This window comes from Lissotriton helveticus, chromosome 3_1 (genome assembly GCF_964261635.1).
Source record: "Lissotriton helveticus chromosome 3_1, aLisHel1.1, whole genome shotgun sequence".
NCBI classification, from domain to species: domain Eukaryota; kingdom Metazoa; phylum Chordata; class Amphibia; order Caudata; family Salamandridae; genus Lissotriton; species Lissotriton helveticus.
Genome location: NC_136061.1, coordinates 175,477,342 through 175,489,417, shown reverse-complemented (window position 1 = coordinate 175,489,417; position 12,076 = coordinate 175,477,342). Strand labels below are relative to the sequence as shown.

General features: G+C 47.0%; 1 protein-coding gene across 7 annotated transcripts in view; it reads left to right on the top strand.

Annotated features, from left to right (window-relative positions):
- Positions 1 to 12,076, top strand: part of LOC144822239 (caspase-1-like) — a 415,881-nt gene that overhangs the window by 138,749 nt on the left and 265,056 nt on the right. For all 7 annotated transcript variants that reach the window (XR_013608591.1, XR_013608590.1, XR_013608589.1 and 4 more), the window contains exon 3: positions 4,939 to 5,078. Coding sequence is in view for 4 of the 7 variants with exons in the window: in XM_078679501.1 (XP_078535627.1) it covers positions 4,939 to 5,078 (140 nt within the window). In the remaining 3 variants the exon portion in view is untranslated. The remainder of the gene's footprint in view (positions 1 to 4,938; positions 5,079 to 12,076) is intronic.

Sequence of the window (12,076 nt, the reverse complement as noted above, 5' to 3'; positions counted from 1 at the left end):
TATTGTGTGAAATGGTACCAACATTGTAATGAATGCAGTGTCACCTTAAAAAGTTTGGGGGCCCTGGACAAGCCATAATTTTGGGGGCCTGGTACGGAGCAAATGTTAATTTTGTTAACCATGTCCTGCTCATTCAATCCCGTATGATGCCAAACAATTCTAAATTATATGTTAAACTTTAATAGTTTACATAATAACAGTTGACATATGTCTTGCCTGGGCCCCAAAAATCCTCAAGTTGACACAGAAAAAAGACCGAGTCAATGGGAGCGGATGGCAGAGACTATGGAACGCTCTCCTTCTGAAATCAGTGTTAAATTCAACGATGTCTCGTAGACCAGTCGTGTAGAAAACAAGTTATTGGTTTATTCATCAGGTTACAGGTTCAAATATAAGTTACAGGATGATAGTAAGATCCATAATATGCCCCACCAGGAGCAACCTCCTTGCTGCTCAGCCCATCTGCTCCAACTGACTTCTCCTCAAGCACAAACAATCTGAACGTTCCAATGACATCACCTTTGGCTGAGCAGCAAGGCAGAGAACAAGAATAGGGAGGATGCATTAACCAACAAGTAGATGCTTGTTGAGGTAGTGATGGAGCTCCTGGTAATCTGGCTGTGCACCAAAGCCCTGATATGGAGTGTGCAGGCATTCAATGAATGGCATTTAGTATCTCTCTATGCAGAGGATGATCTGGTTTATTTATGTGATGTCCAGGCATCCCTCCTGGTACTGATGGAGATGCTCAACAAGTTTGTGAAGAAGTCGAGCCTCAAACTTAATTGGGCCAAGTCCTGCTATTGCACTCCAGCGAGTAGTGGATCTTCTGAGGGAGTCTGTGAAGGCCCCCAGGCTTGTGTGTCAATTTGATTCCTTTTAACATCTGGGGGGTTAATATTTATTCTCCAATGCCAACCTAATAGAGGGTAACCTGGACTTGATTCCAATACTCTCACCTTGATGACTTTTTGTCAAGCAGTTCACATGCGTGTTATGATACCAGCTGCACTTCTTTTGCTTTTTAATACTGTTAATGCTGCATCACTTTGAGGAGGAGCGAGTGGCAAGGCAGGCAATGCCTCACAGGGGCTCGCAGTCGAAGCTGTCTTGGGGGCAGGGGGCCGATGACTGGAACCAGTGCGCTGCCGAATCTGGTCATTCATGTGATGAGGCAGCCTATTGTGAACCCCACCCCTTTACCATCTCCTCGCTTGGGATGGTGGGAGCAATGAGACTTGCTGTTCCCACCCTGTGACGAGGTGTGGAAAGAGGTATGTAAACCCACTGATCGACAAGTGCCTGGGGAAGCAGAGAGCTGAAGCTTAATAGGCCCGGCCTGTGCTTAGTTAGTGAGCTTGCATAACATCACAGGGAGTGTGGCCCTACAGCTTGGAAGGCCTCTTAGGGCCAGAGCTGACAAAAGGGAAGCCCGGTAAAAACTGTGACAGCAGGCACATGCACAGTAGCGTATGTGCCTGAGAAAAGTGCCTGACTCAAGAGGCGACAAGGTTGCCACTAACGTTAGGGGAATATTCCTATCGAGAGGTGGGACCCCAATGCTAATGCTTGCGAACCACCCCTGCTGATAAGAAACATTTAATCATGCCAACCCATGTCCGGTATCCAAAAATGGAAAGTATGAGACGTCACATCCATGGACTGACATTAACTTCTAAACCTAGCTAGAACCTCTGAGGAAGGTCTGATGTAAACCAAAGACACCAGCCGCATTTTCCACCATGGTCTTATAGGAACTGTTGAAATAATCCATATATCTGAGCAATGTCTGATATACATTATTGAGGCAAGCTACACCCTTGTACATTGTCTAATGTAAACTCCATAAATGTGCCATAACCCTGAGCGTGGTATTACATACACTCCAGAAATAAGTAACACATCTGTCTCTGAGCAGTGTCTGACTTAGCTAGAAAAATAAGCCAGCCCTCTATGTCCGGTCGTATATATACTACAAAGAATGTCAGACACTCTGATGGTCGTATATACACTAGAGACAATGTCCGACCTCTGAGCATGGTTGTATATACACTAGAGACAATGTCAGACCTCTGAGCATGGCTGTATATACACTAGCGATTCAGAAAAGGGGGTGGTGATGAACAGAGTGTCTGAATTAAGCAGACCACTCTTACCCAGTCCAAAGATCAGGGCTTGATCCATCACCGTTATTTAGCTCACTGCCCCATCCCAGCTCAGAACCTGGCTATATGCAAATTAGTCTGTCCCTGGCCCAGTGCATCATGGGAACAGGGCAGACCAAACTACCAAGCCAATTCTTCACCAGAAAGGATACAAGCTACCGGGGACCGGTTTCTGGCATTTCAGCCTCGTCAGCCCGGCTTGCTTGAATCCTGATGGAGCAGTGAGCAAGGGACTCATGTCTGAGTATACCCTGCCACACCTATAGTGGCCAAAAACGATTCAGAAAAGGGGGTGGTGATGAACAGAGTGTCTGAATTAAGCAGACCACTCTTACCCAGTCCAAAGATCAGGGCTTGATCCATCACCGTTATTTAGCTCACTGCCCCATCCCAGCTCAGAACCTGGCTATATGCAAATTAGTCTGTCCCTGGCCCAGTGCATCATGGGAACAGGGCAGACCAAACTACCAAGCCAATTCTTCACCAGAAAGGATACAAGCTACCGGGGACCGGTTTCTGGCATTTCAGCCTCGTCGGCCCGGCTTGCTTGAATCCTGATGGAGCAGTGAGCAAGGGACTCATGTCTGAGTATACCCTGCCACACCTATAGTGGCCAAAAACGATTCAGAAAAGGGGGTGGTGATGAACAGAGTGTCTGAATTAAGCAGACCACTCTTACCCAGTCCAAAGATCAGGGCTTGATCCATCACCGTTATTTAGCTCACTGCCCCATCCCAGCTCAGAACCTGGCTATATGCAAATTAGTCTGTCCCTGGCCCAGTGCATCATGGGAACAGGGCAGACCAAACTACCAAGCCAATTCTTCACCAGAAAGGATACAAGCTACCGGGGACCGGTTTCTGGCATTTCAGCCTCGTCGGCCCGGCTTGCTTGAATCCTGAATCCCCTTTTCTGAATCATTGTATATACACTAGACCATTAAATATAATGGGGTGACCCTGTAACACTCAGAACCTGGGAGGGTAGTTAAACAATCAGTAATGGTTCTGTCAGACGGGAATACCTAATGATACAGTATTCTGATTCTATTACTTCATCAATATGTCCCTATAGTGGTACATATAAAGTGGTACTTGTACCTAAAACAAACAGAAAAAACACTGACCACAATAATGAAGAAAGTAAAGATTTAGTCATATACTTTCTTATTTTTTTAATTGTTTTCAAACATTAGTTTTGCTGTCCAGGCGACAATTGAACATATACAAAACACGAAAAATTGTGCAGGACTGGTACACATTAAAACATACATACATAAATACGTGATGAAACAATTATTAAAGAATGTCAACTGTGAACACAATAGTCAGGTAGGTCAATCAATTAGTTCTTGGTCCTAGTAGACTTTGTACAGTCGGATCTCAAATGTGGTGTGTCGACGTTTCGACCCTGGTGGGCGATGCGCTGGTTTGTGCGCATCAAGGGCGGGTCTTCATCAGGACTGGATGGGTGTGGGACAGCCATCAGAGGTATGTTTCCTCTTAGATGTCTGGTCCTATACTTGGGAAGGTGCTGGTCAGCCGACTCAGCACCTATAGCTGTGATGCTGTCTTGTCTCTGTGCAAATCAATTGTGCACTCCTGGGGGTGATTCCAAACAGGGGTGCTTCATGGATTTTGTGCGCGAAGGTAGCTTGCGTCTCTCTCCGTCGGATCCTTATTAGGGCATTCCCTAACGAGATCCATAATATGCCCCACCAGGAGCAGCCTCCTTGATGCTCAGCCCATCCACTCCAACTGATTTCTCCGCAATCACAAACACTCTGAACATTCCAATGACATCACCATTGGCTGAGCAGCAAGGCAGAGAACAAGAATAGGGAGGATGCATTAACCAACAAGTAGATTTTAACACTTATCCAACCCTTCGACCTCCTCATTCAAAAAAGGAAGTCAAATGGCTGCTCCTGAATAATCACCTGCAACAATAGGCCCGTTGACACTCTAATTGACTGTTACTTGCTGTTTACTACTCTGGTCTCCCATTCGACCTTGCATTTTGGTTACTTTATATCACCATGCTGCTGGCTGTTCTTTAACACATTGTTGTGTGTTTATCTCCTTATATGTACAATGTTCACTATTTACACCTTTACTTTGCTTCTCTGTACAGCGCTCTGATACGCCGACTGGTCATGTTCGCGCCATATAAAACTTTTCAAATAAATACATTGAACAGACTGAGATCAAATGGAGAGAAAGATCACTTTCCCAGGGGCCTCACTGGAAGATGGGGTCTTAGGCAATCGCCTACTTTTCCCATGCTTTACATAGTCTCTGCATCAAAGTATGAGTGCGTAAATGACTGATTTTAAATATTCTTTATTGAACATCATTTGGTTAGGGGAAGAAGTGAAAACTGTACCAAGACTTACTGTATAAAAAGGGTATATCTGTTTTTTTCATATAATAACAAATAAAACGTCTTTAAAAAAATAGAAGTACCAGAACTGCACTACACAGATGATGATAAAACATAATGTATTAATGTGCATGTTGCTTAGATCCGTGTGAATTCTGCAGGCCACATGTTCGAATCTAGATGTGGCTGGTTCAGCGTTTCATCGATAACCATGGAACCTGATCATAACACCTGGAGCACCAAAGTAACAGTATATTGTCCTGAGAAAAAACTACGTTATTTGCCCGAGTGGTTTTAAGTTTTCAGACCCCAGACCTGTGAATACTGTAATACTGTCCTAGTGATGCAGACAGTTACATGTGAACTTTAACATATCTTCTCCTCTTTCCAGCCTTGAGTCAACAGCAGGAGCCCCGGGCCCAGATTCCGGTTCAAGAGACTAGCCCGCCAGAGCCTGCCCACTCTGAAGAATGGCTCACCCCTTGTGCCAAAGAATTTGTCCAGAAGATCCAGAGAGAGCAGGAAGCACAGGTCTGACCACTGTCACTTCCTCATTTTAACCATGCCGGGGAGGAACAGGTTTATTACACAGTTAGGATATATACCTGGACGGAAAAGGCTGGTAGCGCTCGGTTTGAGCATGCCTACGAGCGACAGGCTGTTAGGTCATGTGTGGGAGAGACCGACTAGTACCATTGCTGTAAAGCTTGGTTTGTAGACACTGGCTGGTGACACTCTCTTAGAGCATGCATGGGATAGACGGTCTGGTAGCGCTCTGTAAGCGTGTTTGGGAGGCACAGGTGGTAACGCTGCATTAGAGATTGCTTGGTAGGAATAGACTGGTTCGCACTGCTTACACCACACTTTGTAGAGATAGGCTGGAAGCATCATTTTAGGGAGCGCCAGGGAGGGACAAGCTGATAACACTTCATTGGAGAAGAACTGAGTGGGCCAGGCTGGGAATTCTCTATTAGAGAATGTTTGGGAGGGACAAACTGTCATTGCTATGTGTTGTGGAGGACAAAGTCCCAGACACCCGGAGAGGTATTTCAGTAATTTTCAGAAAGACGAGCACTGTCCAAGCAAAGAACCCAACAATGTCATTTCTCACCTTCAGGACATCACCTCAGAACCACATTCTAGAATATCAGTTGGGGCCAGGACCATAGGTGGCGAGCGGGGTTAATAGAAGAGGGCACCCTCTTGGAAGGAACCAAGAGGGAAAAGAGTAAGACGGAGAGCGAACCACAACGCATGTCCCTCCTATATTAAAAAGAAAAGACCAGTACCACAAAACAAATAAGAATGAGCAGAATGTACCTTGGCAACATCACATAATAATGGAAGCATAAAAAGGAAATTTACAACATATTATGTGCCCCCAAAGGGGGACACAAAGGGAAAAGACACATCAAATCATAAATTAAATCATTCAACCAATTTGGTCGGTTGTCACTTCTTCACTGATTTTCCCCTCAACTGGTTTCTGCCCCGTATTTCCTTGGATTAGGTGTTAGCACAATATTACGACCTACACAGACCCTTTTTATGGTGGGAGTACAAATAGATGTGTAACAGCCTTAGGTTTCAGATTTCTTGACTTTCACTACATCTCCTACCTTTCATGACCTTCTTACCATCCACTATTGGTTGTCGTAGTGGGATCTGGTGGATGTGTATCTTATTAATAATTTCCTTCCAAGCAGCCTCAATGATCAGGTTCAATCCCAACCAGGAAGCTGACATTTTTTCTCTGGTTGTCTCCCTTTTAAAGAGACACACGAAGAAATCCCCTTAACTGAATATGGAGTGATGCAGGATGCCTACAACATGTCCTACACTTTGCTTGGAATATTGTTAATCACCGCTTGTTGTAAACACTCCTTTGTCTTGTGGGTTATTATTTTTCCCATATAATTCGCCATATGATGATGTGATGTTGGATGTCAGTTTTTAGGAACTTCCTCACAAAATCTGGGGTGAACTGCGGCACATTGTCAGTCACCAGATTCTATCTTCCCGAAACGAGCCCTTTGAAAACTCAACTAAAATTTGTGTGGAAGTATGATTCATCGCCTTCATAACAGCCCACTTAGTGTAAAAGCCAGCCAGATCCAAAAGATCTATTCCCCCCAATCCCGAGTCCTTCACATTCCCAATCGTGTAAAAGACCAGTTTACGCTAAGTACTATTTTGGGTCACAGAAGTGGTTTATTGTTGAACGCCACTTTATTGCTAGATTCCCACCAAGCACAGTCTCGTACTTTAAGGTCATCCCTCACCATCAGTAACAATTTCCAGCGCTACCACTGGCTAAACTTCTTTCCCAGTGACGTTCTTGCCCCAACTCAAATATTTTCTCTCCTTTACATGGTGGGAGGTAATGGCCTTTAGTCACCTTGCTAGCTTAAACTTCCCTTCTTGAATGCGAAACTCATCTTTAACTGACTAGTATGCCTCCAATCTTTCACTCAACACCAGTTTGCCAGGTCACCCTGAGCCCAGAGACTCCTTAATGCACTTTGATGTCATCCTATTTTTCCAAATGACACCGCTAATCTTGTCCAATATTATTACATGTGACAGCCAACACTACATCCTCTTCTATTGTGACATCTATCCATTCCTTTTTTAGAGGCAAACAAGATATACAATCATCCCCTAAATTTATCAAACTCCGAAGATATTTCATAAAAACATTGTAACCTTCCAACAGCAGCAACCACCTAGCAACTCTGGATGTGGTACCTGGTGAGCCTTTGGTAGTAAATGCAAAGACAAGCAGCTTGTGGTCTGTGTAGACTTAAAATGCATAGTTCATAAAAAATAAAATGTAAATGATAGCAACCATTCATTAATGTTCTACGGTTAATTTAAGTGTCAAAATATTATTTTGAAGAATATGGGTTTTAAAGATGTCTTGAGCTTTAACTTCAATGAGTAGGTTAATAGTTTGAAAAAAAAGTTCTTTGAAGTGACCACATTTTAGAAAAAAAGTTTGAAAGACAAGAATTTGAAAAAGCATTTGCAGTGCAATCGGTCTCGCCTTTGGGACCTTATATGTATCTAGCTATGCAGCACATTAGCCTGGGTGCTGAAACATCTACTGTTCTTTAACATGGAGGGAAAGTAGGCACCAAACTGCGTGACACGCCAGGTATGAGAACTCATGGAGTGAAATATTGCCTTTCAGCGGAAAATGGTATAGTCCAAAACTCTGTTTAATATAAAATCAGGGCCTTCGGCAAGACTTGAAAAAAATATTATTGTCTATGGGTGCTCGTGGAAGACAATTTCTATTGCCTGGAATCTAGAGAATGCCAAAGTGATTCTGGTATTTTACTGACCTCTGCTGGCCGTTTTCTATCAAGAATGGAGGCAGTTGCCATAAAGATTTTTTAAAAAGTCCCTCAGCAGAAAGCAATTCTGGTGTTTTACTGACCTCTGCTAGTCGTTTTTTAACAAGACCATTAAAATAGAGGCAGATGAACAGAAAAATAGTCCCTAAGCGGAAGCAGACCAGCACCTAGGAATAATCTCCAGGACCCAAAGTACATACAAATATAAGTATATAATAAGTATAATCTAAAGTATATACAAGAGTTCTCGAATGATCAACCTAAAAACCAGATGTTTGAAAATAGTATTGTAGAAATTGAAAAAGTGATTTTTGGGGTCTTAACTACAGTGCTGTCGGAGCTCATGTAATCAACATCTTCAAGGATTTATATCGCTGGGGGAAATTTGAGATCTCTTGGTTAAGCAGACTCAACAGTGTGAGAATGTACTTAATGCCTCGGTTGTTGTATGTCCTCCAGACTATTCCACTGGTCCTTCCTTTTTTGATCCGTAAACATATCCATGCGAAACTTGTGGATTTTATATGGGGTGGCAAATCTCCAAGCGTGGCCGAGCAACTCTGAGTAGACCGGTTTCGGAGGGTTGCCTGGGCTTCCCGAATGTCTCCACTTATATCTTGGCGGCTCAACACCGCCCTTCCTTAGATTGGAACAACGACACTTATGGGAAACCCTAGGTTCAGTTGGAGCCGGCCTTTTCTCCCTCCCCATTGTCAGGATTGCCCTGGCTTCCAAAGCTTTCTGAGGCAAACGCTCCACCATTATTAGCTTTAACATCTTTGCTCCTTGCTAATTAGAGAGAGGTACACCAACGTAGGGCAGTCCCCACCTACCCTTTCCGGCTCACCCCTCTGATGCCCAATCCTGATTTCTCCCCAGGTGTGGCCCACCTGACCTTATTGGGCTCAGGGCATTCCCCTATCTTCCACAAAGATGGTGATTTGCGGCCAAGGGGTAACATGGTCACCAAATTTGAATTAACTCAACGCAACGGCTTTAAATTGATTCAGCACTCCACTGTGCGGGTGACCTCACGCGCTTCTGGCCCTCCCACATGACGTTCACCCCATAGTCACTCTGTTTCAAGTCACTCCGTTTAACTAACGTACATCACAAAGGTGTATCTTGGCTCTACTATTACTTCTTACAGACGACTCCTCCTTGCAAGCATGCACAGCAGTGAATGAGGGAGTTTGCTACGGAGATAACTGACACTAGGGTGGGGCAGGGGGGTTCATCGGGCTAAGATCGTCTGAATCTTAAAAATTTTTCTGCTGTAAGGAGAAAGCCTACAAGATATTGTCTTGCTAGTACTTTACACCTGTTAGACGGTCTAAGATGTTTGGGAGTTCAGATTTGTGCTGGAAAGGGTGTGGAGAGAGGCAGCCTTTTCTACACACATGGTGGTCATGCCCTGTGATCCGAACATTCTGGCTTGAGATTCAGCATACAGCATTCCAAAACCACAGTTAACTAATACTAGAACCACAAACACCATTCTTGGGTGACCAAGGGGACAATATAATTTTTCCCACATCGACTCCTATGGTTCGCCTGCTCTCTCACTTTCTCCTGGTGGCTTGGTTGTATATGGCGCAGATATGAAAGCAACCTCCACCTTCTCCTTCTTTAAGAATGTGGTGGGGGGGGGCGTAGTCTCTCTGCAAATGGAGTGAGATGCACGCCGCTTGAGCTCTGGGCCGCCACTGACATTCTCAGCAATAATAAGCCGCACAACGGCTTTTAAAGTGCACTGCCTGGGTGCGACTAGTGGCTGAATACCATCTGCAACTCCCTGGAGGCTTGACGACCACCTGAACTCGCGGACAGCGGTGAGCCACGCCACGAGGGAGGAAGGACCCAGCCTCTGGCAGCCCGCCCGCCATCCTGGCTGTCCTGGCCCGAGCCGAGCACCCGTGACTGCTACCCCTGGCGACTCCTGTATGTGAGGGGAGACCGAGCAGCTCTGTGGGGGTGCGGCTGCAACCCGGGGAGGAACAGACATCACCTACCCTTCGCTGCACCTGCTGAGGCCCTTCAGCGAGACGAGTTGCAGAGAGCATTTTAGCCCCATGCTTCATGGGAACACGCTGGTGACATTGAGTGGAGATGGAGTGCAGTAGTGCGCTGGGATACCCCAGGCTGGGAAGAGAACATGAGCTGTGGGTCCGTCGGTCAGACAGACGGCGCTTTGTAAAGAGAAGGTGGAGTCTGGCGGGCGGGAGTGTGCCTGCCATTTTGCTGCTCGGAGACACCTCCGGCAGCGCCTCAACCTGGGCAGGCAGTGGATCTTGCTGACATCGTGGCCGCACAGGTACAGGGGCTGGGGGGGAGCAGGCACCGCTGGGAGGGGTACATTTTGAAGAGCTGGGCCCCAGCCAACCATCTCTTGGGACCACCTGGGCCCTACTATCTTCTGGGGGCCTGGGACCTACCCCGGTGGCGCCACCTCTGCATGGCCCGGTGAGCCCTCCCAAGCACGCTGCACTGATCCACGGGGCCAAGCAGTCCTCTACACCGAACATAGGACTAGCATAGGACTAGCTGCCCCATAAGACACTGACTCTGTCGCCCCCCTTGACTCTGCTGCTCACGGCGCTCTTGCTTCTCCCCTGTGCCACTGTGGTGAGGCGCAAAGCACTAGGTATGTTGCAACGCTCCTGAATCATCTTCCCAACTCTGGGGGATAGCTGGACATTGGCGAGAAGACACGAGGCACTGGGGCCTCTCTGAAAGTGCGGCGCTAAACATGTGCGGCCCAGATACGCTCTTCAAGAGGATTCATCGGCGTGAGGCCCCACCAGCGGCTTCAGCAGGAATCGGAGACCTAGATTTCTGTGCAACTCCCTGGGTGTCAATTAGCTCTCCAAGATATCGCCTCGACATCGCTGGTGTTCCTACGCAGCCTCGCAGACGACAAGCGTTGGCACTACTGTTACCACTGCCTGACTACGGGCCATTGAACCAGGGAACCGCAAGGCTACACATTGCTCATCTTGGTGCACTGGAGGGGCCACCCTATTGCAACACAGTTCTGCGGCCGTCCCCCTTGCTTTCTAATAGATCCCTCTTGACGACCTCACTGATTACTGACCCTCTGCACGGCCCAGGCTAACCGCAGTGGACTGGTCCTCACTGGCCCGGTGTGAGAGGGGGAGCGGTGATATAACTTGACCGACCCGGCCCCTGTTCCACTTGCCTCCGTTCCATTGTCCGGACCCTAGGCTTGCTCGGGGGTGGTGCCCTGAACTACAAAAGACTTGCGCCTGATTTTTACCCACTGTGCCCTTCCTGAATGCCTTCAGGTCTCTAGAGCTGAGACCACACACATCGCTTGGACCAGTCAGCTGCTAGCGCAGCGTTGCCTTCCCCGAGGCCTACAACGCAGGACGGCTCCACTGGGTGACTATGACCCGCTCCAAGTCCGGAAAAGAGCCTTCAGTAACCCCTAAGGGCAACACGGTCATGGCCTTATGGAACAAACTGTGATCGGTCCAAACGACCGATACGGCGTCAGACGCCCCTCGGAACCGGTCACGCAATCCTCTATGATCCTTTTCATGCATGAACTCCAATCTGAAATAGGGTCCCTACGCACTGAGGTCTATGCTTGTGTCAAGGACCTCCGGAAAGATGTAGGAGAGCTAGGAGGGCGAGTAGACGACCTCGAGAAGACATTGGATGCCGTACGGAGAACCAGGAGGCAGCTGGCCACCCTTGAAGAGCAAGATATTGAGCTGCAGATCACGCAGGAACACCTGGAAAATAGGGGACTGGACTGCAGTGGGGACTCATTCCATGGGGTGGGTGCAATGTCGGCAGTACTAAAAAGAAAACTCACTAAACTAGGTCTTGTAGACATCTGGCGCTACCCCTCTCCTGATAGCCGTGACTACTCCTATTATTCGCATGCCCACCGCTTCTACTCACGCATTGACCATCTTTTTGTCTCGCACTCCCTGGTTAAAGATACTCTCTCAACCTCTATGCCAGATATCTTGATCTCCGACCACGCGCATGTTGAGCTTCTTCCCCACGAACGCTTCCCTTGCCCCAAGTGGCCTTCTAGATGGTGGTTTACCCCCACGTCCTTAGGGATCCCGTAGATATGGCAGACCTCCAGACTGCCATTTCGTCCTACTTTGAGCTCAATGACCTCCCTGACCCACT